This window comes from Eublepharis macularius, chromosome 4, assembly GCF_028583425.1.
Source record: "Eublepharis macularius isolate TG4126 chromosome 4, MPM_Emac_v1.0, whole genome shotgun sequence".
In the NCBI taxonomy this organism is placed as follows: domain Eukaryota; kingdom Metazoa; phylum Chordata; class Lepidosauria; order Squamata; family Eublepharidae; genus Eublepharis; species Eublepharis macularius.
The window spans coordinates 147,656,596-147,674,984 of record NC_072793.1 but is presented as its reverse complement, the minus strand read 5'-3'; the positions used below and the strand labels follow the sequence as shown (position 1 = coordinate 147,674,984).

The following is an 18,389-nucleotide window of genomic DNA, read 5'->3' as shown; positions in this document are numbered from 1 at the left end:
CTACACCGCAGCGGCATCCAGATTTCAATCCTTTTCCGAGGGCTGCGGGGGTGGGGCGGCGGGGCCCGTGACCCAAGATATGGTGCTGCAGTATTTGGCCCACCTCCGCGACCTGGGCCTATCCACCAGGACCATGCGGAGGGACCTGGCAGCTATCGCCTTCTTCTGTAAGGCAGCGGGTCACCCGGACCCTTGCGGCGGCTTCTTGGTGCGCAGAGCGGTGGAGGGTTGGGCGCGCCTGGCCCCCCCTCCTCCTGACCGCAGGCGGCCTATTACCTTAGCCACGCTGAAGGGGATCCTCCGCGTGGTGCCAGACCTCTGTTGGTCCCCCTTCGAGGCCCAGCTGTTCCGCGCGGCCTTTTTATTAGCATTCTTTGGGGCATTCAGGGTGGGCGAGCTGGTCGCGGGCTCCCGGTCGGGAGACAGTGCCCGGGCGCTGCGGGCCAGTGACATTGATTGGACCCCCCGTCGGGTATCCATTACTGTCCGCCAGTCCAAGACGGACCAGCGGGGGAGGGGGCACACCGTCACCCTGCGGCCCTCTAGCAACCGGGCTCTGTGCCCAGTCCGGGCAGTGGGAGACTACCTGGGTCTGCGGCCTGACTTCCGCGGGCCATTCCTCATACACAGGGATCACTCCCCTCTCACCCGCTACCAGTTTGCGGCGGTCTTGCGCTCCTGCTTACGGGCCCTGGGGTTCCCTCCCCAGGATTTCGGAACTCATTCGTTCCGCATTGGCGCCGCCACGGAGGCGCATGAGCGGGGTCTGCCCACCGCGGCCATAAAGGCCATCGGGCGTTGGCGGTCCAGGGCGTTCCGGACTTACATTCGCCCCTCGGGGGAAGCCGGTCATTAATGTACAGTCTTATGTTTTCTGTGACAGGGCGAAGGAGGACGGTGTGGATCTGTGGGCACAGCATCGTGCACTGGGCTGGCAAGTACGCGGAGGCATCTGGCTGGGGTCGGCACGTGGGGCTGGAGGAACACCTCAACCTTCGCTGGCTCGGCGTGCGAGGAATGCTCTGGGAGGCCCTGGTCCCCATGCTGCAACGGCAGGCACGCCAGTCTGGCCCGCCGGACGCGTTGGTCATTCAGCTGGGCGAGAACGACCTGGGCAAGCGGGAGGGCCCGGAACTCAAGCGAGCCATGTGTGCTGACCTGGGATTCCTGCAGGGTCTCTTTCCACGGACTGCTATCCTGTGGTCAGACTTACTCCAGAGGTGTTGTTGGCGGGGGGCCCGCTCCCCCGGGAAGATGGAGACTGTCAGGCAGAAGCTGGCACATGCCATGGGCCAGCACGTGGCGGCGGTCGGAGGCTCCTTTATCGCGCACTGGGACATCTCACATCGCGTGGCCCCCCTGTTTCGTCCTGACGGGGTTCATCTTTCCAGCTGGGGCAATGACATATGGTTGCAGGACCTGCGTGACGGCTTGCTGGAGTGGCTTCAGCGGTAGGAGTGTTGGCGGGAGCCACTTGTGGCTCTGGTGGCGGTTGGGCATTGGATCGGATCCCATTTGTTGGGGAGCCAGGCCCTCGGGCGCAGGCTCCCCAGGCAGGGGATTCCCATAAGGAATCTTGGGAGGGAGTATGAAGGCACGCCCAGCTCGGGGGCTGCCGGGGCATCCTCCCTCCCAGGTGGCAGGGGGATCACCAAGGGTGTACACCAGGTGACCTCCCCCCTTCTCAATGCCACTCCTCTGGTCCCCTCCCTCAGCGGGCGCCTGAGGGGGGCGGGGGGTCATCGGCTGGCAGGCGGGTCAGCCGATGCAGTCCGGTGGATCCGATCCACATGCCGCGCCAATACTCCTGTCTCTTTGTTATGTTAATAAAGTTGTGGCCATTTTTTACCCAGCCATGTGTATGTGTGTGCTGTTATTTGCCGCGCGAACCTTCCCGCTCCTCTGTCTCGGCCATAGGCGGTAAATGGGGGGCCCAGACTTACCTGTGCCCCCCCGTTGCCGCCGGCGGGCGGGGGAGCGGGAACCGCGGCGGCCGCCATGCTCGCTGGCTCGCCCGGCATGCCCCGGGCGAGCCAGCGACCAATCGGTTCAAACCCCGGGCCAGCCAATCGCGGCGGCCCGGGGCCGAGCCGACGGTGGGCGGGGCCGGCCGCACGGCCCGGGCGGCGGTTCCCTCCAAGGTCCGGCAGCCGGGTATTTAACCGGCTGCTGGACACGCCCCCGCCCACTTCGGCGGCGGCGAGCGTGCTCCCACCCTCCGCTCCCTGTTTCTTGTGTTACCTGTCACAACTTCGGGCGGTTGGGCATTGGATCGGATCCCATTTGTTGGGGAGCCAGGCCCTCGGGCGCAGGCTCCCCAGGCAGGGGATTCCCATAAGGAATCTTGGGAGGGAGTATGAAGGCACGCCCAGCTCGGGGGCTGCCGGGGCATCCTCCCTCCCAGGTGGCAGGGGGATCACCAAGGGTGTACACCAGGTGACCTCCCCCCTTCTCAATGCCACTCCTCTGGTCCCCTCCCTCAGCGGGCGCCTGAGGGGGGCGGGGGGTCATCGGCTGGCAGGCGGGTCAGCCGATGCAGTCCGGTGGATCCGATCCACATGCCGCGCCAATACTCCTGTCTCTTTGTTATGTTAATAAAGTTGTGGCCATTTTTTACCCAGCCATGTGTATGTGTGTGCTGTTATTTGCCGCGCGAACCTTCCCGCTCCTCTGTCTCGGCCATAGGCGGTAAACTACCTTTAGCCTACGGAATGTGTGAGACTCATTTTAAATTGTTCACTGTTATATATCCAGAGGAGTTAGCCGGGTTAGTCTGTAGCAACAAAATTGTAGAGTCCAGTAGCACCTTTAAGACTAACCAATTTTACTGTAGCATAAACTTTCGAGAACCACAGTTCTCTTTGTCAGATGCAGATCTGACGAAGAGCACTGTGGTTCCCGAAAGCTTATGCGACAGTCAAGTTGGTTAGTCTTAAAGGTGCTACTGGACTCTTTATGATTTCACTGTTATATGTTTTTATTCTCTGGCTTGGTTTTTAATAGTGTTTTATTAATAATTCTTTTGGTGTTTATGGGGGAGGTTGAATTTTTTTTTATGAGCTTAAAGTTCCCTGGAAAGGTGGCTTAAACATTTTAAAGTAAATAAATACATTGTATATAAGTATATAACTGTGGCCTTTGTTTTGCTCCTTCCAGGAAACCTCTGAGTTGCGCTGTGAAGAACTGGTAAACAGAAAGCAGAGCCCACTTGTACTTCCCATGTGGAATCCGTTTATGTATGCATATAATCATCAACAGCAACAACACCCCATTTCATTTTCCTCTGACTACAGAGGACATAAAGATGGAATTTGCATTCCCAAGTTGTTTGTCCATTTGAGCGTTGTTGATATAACTCCCCTCTCCTCAAGTGCATTTTATCCAAATGTTCTGGAGGAAATGAGGCAGAACACAGCATGCTGGATTATTTTATTCCTCAAGAAATAAGAATCGCCTTGCTGAAGGTGACCAACTATCCATCTAGGCCCGCTCTGTGTGCATAAGTAGCCAGACTGCTGCTTAACCACTTGGTGCATTGCAATATGGATTCTACTTGTGGTGAGATGGTTCTTAAATGTTTGATATTATTATTTTAAGCAACTGCTGATAGCCATCTTAAGTTGTTCAAAATGTGGGATACAGGTTCCCCCCCCCTCAAGTGTGTACAAAACAATTATTTCTGGTCTCTGTGTTAGCATTGCTAACTCCAGGGAAATTCCTGGAGATTTGGGGGTGGAGCCCAATGTTCCCTCTAAGCTTTGCTGTGTTGTGAGCTAAAAATCTACTTTGTGAGTCAAAACAACAACTTTTATTAAAGTTTTGAGTGCACCTCCTTTAAAAAAAAATTACAATCAAATTGTTTTGATTACAATCAAAACAATTTAACGATAAAAGCCATTAGGTGAAAAGGCCACAAAAATCAGAGTATACTTCTGTATAAAAATGGATATGTCCATGCTGATTACAAAGGGGTAGTTGTATTAGTCTGTTGTTACAAAATAAAGCAGACACACAATGGCACCTTAAAGACTAGCACGTTTATTTCAAGATGAGCTTTTGTGAGTCGATGCTTACTTCTTCAGCCTCCTTCTGCACCAAGGCCAAGTTAAATGATGCCTTCACCATGGTGGCGGCTGAGATGCTACCTCCTCTCCTCCGCTCTCTGGGGCTGAGGGGATCCTAGCGATTTCAGGCTGCATGGATCAGGCCAGACCTGATCACTCAGCTCTGCTCTGTTCCCCAGCTAGAGAGCCAGCAGTGGCTGGAGGTGTTCTCTGGCACCACCCTGGGGGCCAAACCAGCCACATCCAGGAAGGGAGGAGAGAAGTGGGATGAGGCTCCATCCCTGCTCCATCCCTATAGGGCCCACCTGCAGGTGCTGGCTGACTGGGAGGGCGGGGCCACCTGAAGGTTAGTATCTGTGAGCTACATCTGAGAAGCTGTGAGCGGAGGAGTCAGAATCTGTGAGCGATTGCTCACGTGCTCACATTAGCGGGAATACTGGTGGAGCCTCAAGACAGCAGGGTCTAGGAAGGGGAGGGAGCTCAGTGAAGTATAATATCATAGAGTACACCATCCAAAGCAGCCGTTGTTTTCTAGGGAACTGATCTCTGTAGTATGGAGATCAATTGTAATTTTGGGAGATGCCCTACTTGGAAGTTGTCTACTCCAGGTTTGTGTGAGTTGAAGCTGCCCACAGCCTGGAGAAAAAAAATGTCCTGTCTCTTTAACAGAGGCTTAATGGGTTATTATTTAATAGATGATGTTATATCCCTTCCTGCCATGAAAACGTTCCGCTGCCTATTTCCATACATGAAGTCTCTATTAAAGGGGCAGTGCATTTTCCCTCCAGACAGCTGGCAACCTGTGAGTAAGAGAATTTCAGAATCCCTCCCACGGCTCCCCTTCCATGAGTCCATAAACTCTCCAGAGGCTAAGCAGGCTGGTTTCTCCCGCTCCCTTGTTTCTGTTAGCTGACACAGCTACTGTCAAGTCAACATTAAATCCCTTCTGGAGCACTTTGAGGTACCATCAAGCCATTCTTAAAGACTGTTTTCTTTTTCTTTTATTTACAAAGCCATATTTTTCTGCATATCTGGAGAAGCCTCTGACTACGATACCTACTTTGCCTGTGAGTTATGTGGTTTTGTGGATTTCATCATCCGTACAGAAGCCAGCCAGATAATTTTTCAATATTGTAGCAATGTGGGGGCATGTGAGGGATTATCAAAAGGAGAAACCATTCCATCTCACCCTCCAAATTCTTCACCTCTAGGATTCAGTAAACTCTTGTGAGGTGCGTATGTGTGTTAAAGTACACTCATTTCTCTTCCCCCTCTCATCTGTTTTCAAAATCCCATGCCTTCTAGAGCATTTTCAGTCCTTAGCGCTCTGGTTTGTGAAGGTGGTTTTCTTTGGCTTCATTTATGGATCCATTATTTTTCAGCACTTCTGGGAAGTAGGTAGAGACCCCTACTTAGCCTGTTGATGGCCTGATGTTGTGGCTTCCATCAGCCTCAGGGAGCCAGACAGTTTACTATTACGGTTGAGAAAGTGATATATAAATGCATTGTAGGATGTTCACAGGTAGAGCACAGGTAGTTTGTTTCCAACATCCTATTATTCAGAAGCTACTTGAAAGAGAAATATGTAGGAACTACAAGTAAGTAGGAAAGCAACCATGCCCATGTGTTGATCTGCTACAGTGATAAACTGTTATTTGGGGGGGGGGGCGGAGAAAAGCAATTCAATCTGTATTTAATACTGAATGGCATTGCCTCTGAATGTCGAAAGCAAGGATTAGACAGGAATACTTGCTCAGTTGCAGATGCTTATAGATAATTGTTATCTTGTTGATCCTGAAGAACAAAACATTCCAAAAGAGTATCTTTGAGGGAATGAAACAGAAGAATCTTTGACTAATGCAGACACATTTCCTCCACATCAGCCATTCAGATGATAAAGGAGGCATTCAGAATAGGAAGAAACACATCAGTCAAAGACTGATTGTCTATCTGATACACTGCAGCCAACACCTTTGTGGCACCCATGTGAATAAAATCAAACAGGCTTTAGGAGCTTGAATGAATCCACACAGACAGGTGATCATGAACAATAGCGGCTGATCCTCTGTGGCTTAATATTCCTTCCAGCATGAAGTCTCTCCTCCCCAGGGCTTATCCTAAGCAGAAACTTGCACACTTTAAGTGTTCAGGACTTCTTTCATAACTAGGGTTGCCAACATCCAGGTAGGGCCTGGAGATCTCCCAAAATCACAACTGCTCTTCAGAATACAGAGATCAGTTCCCCTTGAGAAAATGGCTGCTTTGGAGGGTGGACTATATAGCATTAGACACTGCTGAGATCCCTTACCTCCCAAATCCCACCTCCCCCAGGCTCCTCCCACAAATTCCAGAAATTTCCCAACCTGGAGTTGGCAACTGTATTCACAACCTAAAGACCAAGAAAAGAGACACTAAATAGCCCTAAGAACTAGTGCAATGATTAGTGTATCAAACTAGGACCATAAGGGGATCTGTTAAGGCACTGGTAGGTCCTAGGCAAAATCTAAACTAATAGCATTACTTCCTTATCCTTTTTTAAGCAGAAGCATCTAGAAACATATCCTAAGAGGGATGGGGGATTTCCCTGCCTTTCAGCTACAGGTTTCCCTGCAACACCACAACACATTTAACAGAATGAGGATGCCAAAGAGCTTATTGCTCCAACGGCTACTGCATGCCAAAGCTTTAGTACTTCCTTCCAGCAATTCCTTAAACCCAGTTCCAAAGTAATTCTGATGCAATATTTAACAGGTAGTATTTAGAGGGAGACTCTAATGTTTGTCAATAACTGGAAGTATATGATTAATCAAGATTGATCAAATTTTTAAAAATGGTGTGGACATTGAGTTGATGATATTACTCTTAGAAAACACCTGAATTCTTGATCCTCTGAGCATAGGAAGCCACCATACACTGAATTAGAGCACTGCTGGTCCAATGGTTTCTTTGGCTGTGCCCTGTCCTGTGGGAAAGCTCTGTGACACTTCAAAGCTAACTGACTATTTTCTGAGCTTTAGCAAATTGGCACTTACTTTGGAGTAAATATTCTCAGGTTCGCACTGTACTCCCCCCCCATCTGTTGCTAGGGCTTTGTTACAGAATTAAAACAATAAAATTTTAAAAATCTGTTGCTAGGGCTCAGGCCTAAAACACTGATTTATTGATGAGTATTACCTCATTACCCTGCCTGTCTTCCAGAGAGACTGGAGTAGCAGAAGTAATAACAAAGAGAGTGCCTCAGAGTATGTCCCACGTGCCTTGGCAAGTGAGAACTAGATCTAGTTCTTCATTTTAAAAGACACTAGGGGAAAGTCAGCAAGCTTCCATAGCAGGGAGTATGTCTTCAGGAAGCTTTTTGACCCTCAGTGTGCTCCTTATGTTAGAAATTAAGCACTGCACTGTGATTGAAAACTTCCTGAAATCCTGGGTCATGAGAAGTTATGGGGTGGGGCATTGCTGGAGGAAGTGGTCTCAAATTTTCTTTACTTTCTAAATGTATGCCACCCTTCAGGACTCATCTCTGCATTTAAAATCCCAGTTTAATACCACTAGCAGTTGCTATTTATTTGATTACACCGTCTCTGTGACCACATGCAAATTCTTTCCCTGAACAGTTACAACGAGTCTCGATTCTCCTACAGTTATGGTGTGAACATGGTTCCCGGGTGGATATGCAGGCCTGATGAACAGATGCCTGAGTCCTACAAAGACAGTGTTTTAGGCTGCTCTTCTTTTCTTCCTGAGGTTCAGCATTTCTCTAGAATGTTAGAAACCATTGGGAAGAAAGGAGAAATGCCACACTGCTGTGCCCTGTCCTCTGCCTAGGACGTCTGTCTCAGCATAGTCTCATTCCCTCCTTAAGTGAATGGGGAGAGAGGGAAGAGGTGCAAATACCCATGGGCAAGCTGGCCATACGAGGAAGAATGGCAGAAGCAGGAGAATGATAAGCTGGAGATAAGTGAAAGTCTCTTCAGATCTCAAAGCCTGCCTCTATATAAGATCTTTGCTATCAGGAGCACAGAACTGAGGCTCTTTCCACAAACTCCTTCCTTCAGATTTGATGAAGGAGAGATCTTGCAGCTGCCTGGGTTAATGGATGTATAGAACATGGATGCTTGTGCAGTAGCAGAAAGCTAGGACACATTGACTCATTCTGTCCTCATAGGATTGCCAGGCCTCATGTCCTCCTCTGCTGTTCTGCTAGCTGGCAGGCGAAGAAATGGGAGACTTTACCTGGTCAGTGTGGGCCTTTCCAGGTGATGTCATCATGACATTGCCCGTGATGCTATGATTTCACTTCCTGTATGCCCCAAAGTTATGTCATCATGTCACTGGGTGAAATCATAGAATTTTGCCCAAATACCTGAGTGGTTCTTGCAGAGCGGCAATGTGACATTACGACTGAAAATGGTGTCATTACATTACTAGCACTTAGGTAAGTCTACCCTGCCCCCGCCCCCACTGTCATAGCCTTTTCTCTATATTTGGAGTCGATTAGTTCCAGTTTCTCTCTTTTGGCCCTAACTTAGCTTTACAAGATTGTTTGAAGATAAAATGGCCTGCCCTGTACTCCTTGGAGAAAAGTGGGATAAAAGTATGGTAGGTAGGTAGCTGGAGTGGACTAAGAAGCAAGTAGTTCAACCCCCTGTCAAAAAGCAGGAGCATAAATTCTCTAGCTCACTCAAAGACAGATCTGCATAATCCCTCTGATCACACAAAGCTGCCACATGCCAAGTCAGACCATTGGTCTGTCAAAGTTATTATAACTGTCTACTCTGGTGGCCAACAGATTTCTAGGGTCTCTGGTAGAAGACTTTTGCAACACTTCCAGCCTGTTCCTATAACTGCACCTGAGACCTTCCGCATGCAAGGCAGTTGCTCTACTCCTGAGCGACATCCCCTCCCAAATAATAGTAGGTAGGAGGCCAAAAAGCTCCAAGCAAGCCAAGTGACTTGCTGTAGGGAAAGATTTCTTTCGCATAAAGAATATTGCAAAGTTTCTAGGCAGTTTGACCTGGGAGAAAGTACATTCTCAAGCACAAGTATCACAAGCAGGCCGGTTTTCAGCACATCTACTGAAATGCTTTTTGGAAGGAGCTTACTGCTCTGCCTAAGCAGGCCTACTCAGAACCAAGTTCATTTTTATTCAGTGATGCTTACTCCCAGGAAAGTGTTTTTAGGAATGAAACTCTTGTAGGAACAATCCTGAGCAGGTGTACTCAGAAGTACGTCCCATATTATTCAGTGGGACTTGTGGTGTGTTTGTAAAGTGCCATCAAGTCACAGTAGATTTATGGTAACCCCTGCTGGGGTTTTCAAGACAAGAGACAAACAGAGGTGGTTTGGCATTACCTGCCAATGCATAGTGACCCTAGACTTCCTTTGTGATCTCCCATCCAAGTACTAACCAGGCCCAACCCTGCTTAGCTTCTGAGATCTGACAAGATTGGGCTACCCTGGGCTATCTAGGTCAGGAAAAGTTGACTTGGTGGGGCTTATTCTCATGAAATTATTCTTAGGCACCTGTTTCTCCCCACCTCTCTCTTATCAAAGTCTACACAAACTACTGAAGGTTAGGAGGGTCTGTTGGATAACTAGAGGGTTGGTCCATCACACTAGGATCTGTCTTTGGTCAGCCAGCCCCTAGTCCTTCTCCTTTTAACATCTCCATCCCCAGAAGGGTGAACCTTGAACTTGGATTACATCAAGTGTCAGTGGCTGTTATACTTTGTTTTGTATCCCAAGCTCTCTTTCTGTCATCTCTGCTCATTTCCCTCTGGTGCCTTTCCTATTTTTAGATGTGGGCCTTTGGGTTAAAAAAAAGTTGTTTTTCTAAATTCTTGGTGTACCAATATATTTATTCAGTTAAATTCAGACTGTAATCCCCTTTCTGGTTAGTGAATCTGTCTCTTTGAATCCTGCTTGCCCACTTTTGGTTTGATAATCTGTCTCAAGAAATGTTCTGTGTAACTCCCACACCAGCATACTTCTAATACAAATAGAAGCAAATCAAATAAAAGAAATTCTCTCTCCATCATCATCATCATCATCATCATCATCATTAATTATTCAGTTGTGGGATGGTAGTAGAGGCAATAAAGTTGCCAGCAGGCCTCCAAAAAAATGACCTCACCCTTTAATACAGTTTTAATGTGTGGAAATAGGCAGTTGAAGCCTTTCATAGCATGGAGGTAAATAACATCACCTTAATATCCTATGAAGCCTTGATTAAAGGGGCAGTGCATTTTTTTCTCCAGGCCCGTTAGCAACCATAATAATATATAATGAACGCTATAAAGCCAGTGTAGGTGGCAATCTCCGAAATTTCCACAACTCTTCCAGCTTTCGTATTTGTCATCAGCATTTAACCAAAGTGCATGCAATTATATTGCAATTCTCTCCATATTTTACAATTTGTTCATATCACATTTTTCAACCTGATGAAACAAAAGCACTGTTTTCTGCCTAGGCATAACCATGGCATGATAATATGTAGTGAGACAGTATTGTGTAGTGGCTAGAGTAATGGACTAGGTTCTGGGAGACCCAGGTTTGATTCCCCATTCTGCAATGGGAGCTGGCTGGATGATCTTGGACCACGCACACACCTAACCTACCTCAGAAGGTTGTTGTGAGGAAAAAACAGAGGAAAGGAGAATGATGTATGCTAGTTTGGATCCCTGTAGGGCAGAAAGACAGTGTATAAATGGTCACCCAGCAAGCTTCATGACAGGTTTAAATGCAGGACCTAGCCTCACACTTTAACCACCCAATTACACTGATTCTCTTAGAAGTGCCAGAATAAGAATTGGTTTGGGGGATCAGATCAGATCAATGTCCACCTAGCCCAATGGCTAGTCAGATATCTTTGGATGTTCCTGAGCAGACCATTTCCTGTTGCTTTCTCCAAGGTATGATACTCAACATTGCTATGTTCTGCTTATAAGTTCCCAGAGGCATCTGATTGGTTACTGCTGCAAGCAGAATTCTGGATTAAATAGACCTTTGGTCTAAGCTAGCAAGACTACACTTAGGTTCTTATAAACATGGATGTGTTCGTGTCTGCTGAACAAAGGAATTCTGTTGAGCTAGCCACTGACCTCCATGCATTTATCTAATCTAAGTTAATGGCACAGGGTATCCATACATTGATTTTGCCATGCATAGAAGAGTACGTCTGTTCATTTGTCCTGAAACCACTACAGATCGGTCTCTTGGGCTGAGCAGAATTTTAGTCTGTCAGCTTACTTCACACTGGTCCTTGCCTTCTGTGTCTTTTTTTACAGTAATGAGCAATGAAAATGACCTGGAGGATGAGATTTTTTAAAAATGTGAACAGAACAGAAAACAGTATTCTAAAGTTTGCTGCATTACAGATTTATATAATGGCATTACAGTTTTCTTTTTCAGTCTCCTAGTAACCCCTGTCACTGAGTTTGCTTTGTACCTAGTGCCATGACATACGGAACAAAGGTTTTCAGTGAGCAGTCTGATGTGAGCCCAAGATGTCTTTCTGCTCGGATAGTCACAGCCCATTTGGACTCCACCACCACCATTAATTCCTTCGTACATCCCATAGCACTTACTGACCATTTTGCTCTTTTGTTGTCCACACTGGCAGCTCAAGGAAATCTTGCTGGAGCTTGGAAAAGGACACTTGGGATGCAACCATCCTAAATCATTTGGCATCGTCTGCCGGTAGGGCTACCCTCCTGCTTACTCCTGATAATTATTACTCAATAATTATTACTCAATATTATCAGTCTTAATACTATCCAATGCAAGTTCATGTCCTCATAAACGAATTCCACATCCTTCTAGGATGGAGAACAGCAGTCAGATATTTGAAGGCATTCATGGATGATGCAGCGGGACGCCAACATTGCAGGAGGCAACTGACAACACGCTCATTCGCAATCCCTTGCTGCACAGAACACAGGCATCCTTTTCTGTGCACCAAACTGATCTCATCCCCCACCAACTGCCTTCGCTGTTGCTGAGGGCCTGCCTGACTCTTCAAACCGGAAGTCCTTTCATTGATTTTAAAGGGACCAGTGAACACTCCTATCTTTAAGCGGTGAGCTAAGCAGTTCACTCAAAGCGTAGAGACACTTTCAGGAAAACCATTCAAAACTATAAAACTAGGCCCAGCTTTTTTTCATATCTCAAGGTCTTCTCCTACTATGACTGGGGAATCCCTTTTAAGGCAGTGCTCTCCTGACTATGTTCCTCATGCTGGGGAAATGGTTGTTTTTTTTAATGTTCTTTGCTCTTGCAACTGCTCCAGTAGAGTCACCAGGGCCTTTTACTTTACTGAGTACCTTTTCAGTAAGGTGGGAAAGTTGTAGGTGATTTCAGTGTGAGTCCCACACAGACAAGGAGCTGTGCTTGTACCACTCAATACCCATTTCCTGATCAATAAGTCAAAGAGAGGCTTTCGCCACTGAACCAGTCGTGAGCATGTGCCAAAGGCTGCCTGTTTCTTATGCAAAGTTGGCCCCAGGACATTTGGATGGTGGAGGAATGAATGTTGTGTGTAGGAAAAAACAAAGCCAAGTGAGTTTGAGCTGCCTCAGAGTGCTAAAATCTCTGTCAACAGTTCCCACAGATCTGGAACAAATGAGTCATTTTAATGTAGGAAAGCAAATACATTTGCTAAAACCAATCTGTCTTGATGAGGCACATGTGCTAGTATCACAACCACTATTAAAACACCTTGAAAATACCACTCCGGTTGTCCAAATCTAAATATATTTATGTCCATTACAACAGGCCACAGACAGAGCATGAACTCAATTCAATCCTCCGTTTAATCTCCTGGTGATTAAAAATTGCCAGCTCATGAAACAGAAATACAAACACATACAATGGCTTTGTCATAAGAAGCTGCAATGGTATTGAATTGTCCTGAGATGCAAATACTGGGTGAAGCGTTTAAGCCACGGAGGATTTTGCCTACGTAATATCACGAGGTGGAATTCTCTCACACAGTCTTCATGAATGTACTAATTTAAGAAAAGACATCTCTGGAGATACTAAAAGCAGACAGTTGAAATTCTTCTTCTCAAAATTAGGTCTGGGATCCTAGATAGCCCCCACTCTCAGCTTTAACACATATGAGATTCAGAAGTTTGATTCTGCCTATTTAACAAATGACATAAGCTTACTTCTATTGTATCTCATTTAGTTTCTTCTTTGGCTTGAATTCCAACCCCATTTAATTTTTTGCTCTCTGCCTTTTTAGGCAATTTTGTCACATTTCCTCTGCTTTGGTTTAGCCAATGTATTTGAATTTAAGCCAGTTTACTACCAATGTCTTCTCTATGATTAAATCAACTTATAAGCGTTTGCCTTTACAGAGCTGATTTTGCCGTAACAGAGCTGATTTTACATACAAAACGGGGCCCACAGTTGCTCACTGCTTTGCATATTTCAAGTTCTACCTTCAGTCCCCAACATCTCCAGACAAAAGAATCTCAGATAGAGATACCACAGAGAACTCCTGCCATTGAAGAGGTGGTTATATTGGGATTGATGGACCAACGTCTCATTCAGTGTAAGATAGCTTCATCTGTTCATACTTATTAAACACCATCTTTTTAAAAATTCAGTGCTTTTTCATCTGGTTTTTGAGGCACATCATTCATTCTCATTCAATGAAATCTGACTGATTTCTGCTGGATAAATGATTTCTTTCCCCTACAGCACGTCAAGTACCTATGAACGTTACATTATCCTTAGAACAGCCCAGTACAACAGGTAATTAATGTTCCCATTTTACAGATGGCAAGTCAAGATGAACAGCCCATGGCTATTCAATAAATTCTTGGCTGAGCCAACATTTGAATTCACATTCTCCACCTTCAAATTAAGTTTTCTTTGCACAACCTATGAAATATTTCATTGCCAACTTTCCTTTCTGTAGAATTTTTAAGGCATTAGGATAAAAATAGCAACATGCAAAGTGTCTGCAGATTGCAACATGATGCAACTTCCAAGGCCAAAAAGCAAAAAAGATAATCAGCACTATCAACAATGTAGCCCACCCTGCTAATAAAAGTGCGCAAGTTTTTGACCTTGCAAAAACATCAAACTCTTCCCTGTTGCCCTGATATTCTTTTCTACCGCCTTATGCTTGGATGGGCTAATAATAGCTCTGTGGCGCGACAGAACTGAACAAATGTCATTCCCATCAATATGTCCGCGAGACGTTCTGGTTTAGAAAGGTCATTTGTCGAACCGGAGCCATTTGGGGTCCCTATAGCTTTCCTTTTAATAACACAGATTAAAAAGATGACCCAAAAGATGGCAAAAATAGACTGTACAAAACAATCATGTCATGTGAGAAGTTGGCTCGGCTGGATACAAAACAATAAAGACAGCAGCTGCTTTGGAGTCGCCTGATCTCCTTGACAAACCGCACACACCCCAATGAATTTGCTGTGTTTATTTAGTTGATAAACGACTGTGCCCTTATAATTGAAAATGTCAATAGCAATTCTTTTCATTGGCTGCCAAATTATTACCTGATTCCAGGCCCACCTGAGCCCCCCTCTGTTTCCTTCCTGGTGGTTTGCACTTGGTCGGAACACTGAGTTGTTGTGTCAGAGTGTTGCTTTTGCAAATGTAGCCAGTAGGTAATGTCAGTGCTGCTACTGAACACTGTTTCAGACTGTAGTAAGCTGGTTTTCATTCAGAAAAACAAAAGTGGCTGGACAAAAAGGTCTTAATTGTGTTCTGGTTTTCTTTATCATCTAAGGGTCTTATTTCCCAGGCCTCTTAATTGTGAATAGCTTTACTGACCCTGCAGGGAATACTCCTGAGCAAGAAGTTTCCGTTTGGGGGCTTTCACTTACATGACTGCATTTGCTCCTTTTCTTCATCATATCAACTTGTCAATCACAATTACCCACCATTCAGTAACTGTGAACATCATAACCCAAACCTCAAGTTTACTTGAATGACAATAATCCAAGAGTCCAAATGTTATTTTAATTGTACAATGAATCTCTGTGCTTCAGAAATAAAACCTCATAGCACAACTAGAGCTATTATATCAGTGGAAGGTTTGCAGCAAAATGGGGGAAACAGTTTTTTTTTTAATTCCACAGGATTTTTATGGTTCGAGTAAACATGTTGGCCTTGTTTCTATTCTGCATACTCTTTGTCTTATGCATATCTTTTCATTATATCAAATAAATATTTAATCAGTGCCAGTTTTGCTGCTGAGGTCCATGAGATCCAAACTGATTTCTTAGACTACGGTTGTATGCACACATCTCACAAAGTTCCATTCAACTTATTTCCAAGTAACCACGTTCAGGATCGAGCTACGCATCATAAAATATTGTGTGTTCAGGCTGAGAAGCTAATAATTTTGGACTTGTATCTAAGAAGCATTGAAAACTCCTGCTTTGACAGGAACTCCCTGGCTGACCTTGGGAAAGACACTTCCTGTTTCTTGGCCTCAGTTCCCTGTCTGTAAAATTATAATGTCTGTGACTTGCCTTATGGAGCGGTTTGCCAGGACAAACATACTGCCAGTGAAAAGAACTTCCTATCTGAAACATGATTAATGATAACTAGGAAATACATTAGCAATGGATGCAGGAGAATGATTACTGGAGTAATCAGTCTCTGTTTTAAAAAAGCAGGATGGCAACAAAATCTAATCACGTGGGAGCAAAGACTTTTCATTCCCCTTTCAGTGTATGAAAACGTATGAAGCTCTTTATACTGAGTCAGACCCTCGGTCTATCAAGGTCAGCAGTGACTTCTCTGACTGGCAGTGGCCCTCTAGGGTCTCAGGAAGAGTCCCTAGATGTCACCTACTCCCTGATCCCTTTAACTGTAGATTCCAGGGATTGAACCTGGGGCCTTTTGCATGCAAACCAAATGTTCTACCCCTGAGCAACAGCCCCTAATAAACTTTGTTTCATTTCAGTGTGGGGGATGCATGTGCATCCAGTCATTTAGAATGTGGTAACATGCAACAATGTGGGGTTTGCAGCTTCTACTTCTTTTGGTCTAAGACTGATGCAGAACGCATCTGCTTTCAATAGGAAAAAAAAGAGGCGAAGTGAGCTGAACTTAGCGTGAAGCATGTTCTGCTATTGTTAGACATCAAATGCTGCACCAAGCAGGCTTATGGCTGGGGCTTCTCCAGCAGGGACACAAAAGCTTTGATGCAATAATTGGTTCTCACAGTTGCAGACGCACGGCAGGCAACTGGGCCAGCATAACCTTTGCTCAGATCTCCTGGAGAGCAACAGCTTGGCTGCTTCTCCTTGGCGGGTGCTGCACTAGTCACCTTGGTCGAAGGGGGAAGTGGACTGAAACACAGAGGAGAGTGAAGGAGTCCTGCAGGACTCCACAAACCTCTTTCTGCAATATCCTGCTTTTTTGGCTCTCTTTGTGGATGACTTTACTGGAAATGGACAGACCCCTCTGGCTACAGCTGCAATTACATAAGGCACAAGGGGAAAGTGCTCAGGGGAGGATACAGGTCATCTGACTAGAGAAAGGACTTTTGTCCATTCCCAATGGTATTACTACTCATACAGGGAAGTAATGCCAAGAGTATTATCCTGCGCTGCATTAGGGTTTCGTTCCCACCCCATTTTTGCGTGTGATTCCACTAAATCACCCGTGTTCTCTCTGCTGCTGGAAGTGCCACCGCTGTCCTCTTTCCTGAGACACGCAAGGCCTCTTCTTGTGTCCCCCTCTTGTCCTTCCTGCTCCCTCACCTCTTGTGCTGCATTCAACTGCTGCAGGCTGCTCCCAGCCTCAGCTCAGCCAGCCAGTTTTCATCTCTGTAGTGGAGTGGACAAGGACTTGGATGTAGTCCAGGGAAAAGCTGAGTTCAAAGACATACTCAACTACAGGTAAGCTCCTTCTCTGTCAGTCTAGGAGACTATGAAAACCTTCTCAGAAGGGTTGGCTGTGAGGAAACCACTGCTCTCAATGGACTTCTCAGACTAGAGAAACCACCACTGGTCAGGAAGTCAATGTATTGGCAGCCCTGTCCATTGGCTGACAGGAAAACTTGCCTGGGGAGGGGCCCTGTTGGCATCACACAGACCCGCAAAGCCTCTCCTGTCAGCCTTGCAGGAACTTTTAGCTGCAGCATGAACTCTGTTTGGAGGGCTGCCTCTCCTCTCCACCCTCTGCTCAGTGCCAGGTGCTCATCTGGCTCCCCCTCCCCAGACATTCCTCTCTGGAGGTCTCCTTCCCTCTATTGTCCTCCCTAGTGGGGCATTTACCTTCTGCTGCCTCCGGGCCATGTCAGTGGGCTGCTTGGCATTGAAGGGGTAGGCGATGCACCTCATGACGAAGACATAGAGCTGCAGCTTCTTCTTCCTCTCTTCTTCTTCTTTCTGCAGCCTCTCCAGCTCTTCCTTCTCCTTTTCGCTCACCACCGAAGGGCTCGGGCTGGAAGGCCGGACGCTGCTTCCACTCCGGCTGCTCGGTTGCAGACCCCCGCCCCCACCCCCGGAGCTCTCGCTGGTCCGGCTGGGGGAGAGCCGGGCCCCAGAGGCAGCTGGGGCCAGCACCTCCTTGCTGCTCTCCTCTTCCACAATCTCATCCGATTCTTCTTCACTGGACGACGGGTCCAACATGTTGGCTGCAAATCCTCCTTTGCCCGCAGCTCTAAGATGGAAACGACAAAAGAATTAAGGGGAAGGCAGGTGGTGGTCGCGGCAGCCGCACAAAGCCTCGAGGTACGTCCAAGATGCCCTCCCTTCACGGACTCATCTGGCTCATCTGCCAAAGGATGCCTGACAAAGGGGACCTCCTCCTCCTCCTTCTCCACCACCCTCTGCCAGCTAAGCTCAAAGCACCCCCAAAGGATCACAAAACCTTCACCCAGTCCAACTGGGATGCGAGCTCAGGAGAGGAAGGATGCCCAATAGTCGAGCTGTCGGTGCAGCGGAGAGCAAAAGGAGGCACCGCCGCGCCGTCTTCCCAATTGGGGCGAGAGCAAACGAGCGCTTACGTGGGTTTATGGCTTTAACCCTCGCCTGCCCAGGGCTGGCTCCGGCGGCTGCTGCACAGAGCGAGGCAAGCGTCAGGATCAAAGGCTGCTCTGCCAACTCTCATCCAGGGAGGCGGGCTCTGCCTTTCCTGCGATCGATCCAGTAAGACCGAGAGGCAGAGGGCGGCCTCGCCGCGCTCTCCTTAGTGCCGTCCCAGCCAATAAAGCGGCGGGGCGAGCGGAGCTGTCCAGGGTGCTAGTTTGGAGCAGCCAACTATGGATGCATTGAAGCGGCCAGCACAGCAGCCGCCACAGCAGAAAACTGCCCTCCCCTGTCTACGCACGCGCAG

General features: G+C 47.1%; 1 protein-coding gene across 6 annotated transcripts in view; it reads right to left on the bottom strand.

Moving 5' to 3' along the window:
* The window catches only part of CADPS (calcium dependent secretion activator), a 504,169-nt gene extending 486,486 nt beyond the window's left edge, over positions 1 to 17,683 (bottom strand). For all 6 annotated transcript variants that reach the window (XM_054976243.1, XM_054976241.1, XM_054976242.1 and 3 more), the window contains exon 1: positions 17,327 to 17,683. In XM_054976243.1, the coding sequence (XP_054832218.1) occupies positions 17,327 to 17,683 (357 nt within the window). The remainder of the gene's footprint in view (positions 1 to 17,326) is intronic.
* Positions 17,684 to 18,389: the final 706 nt, after the last annotated feature.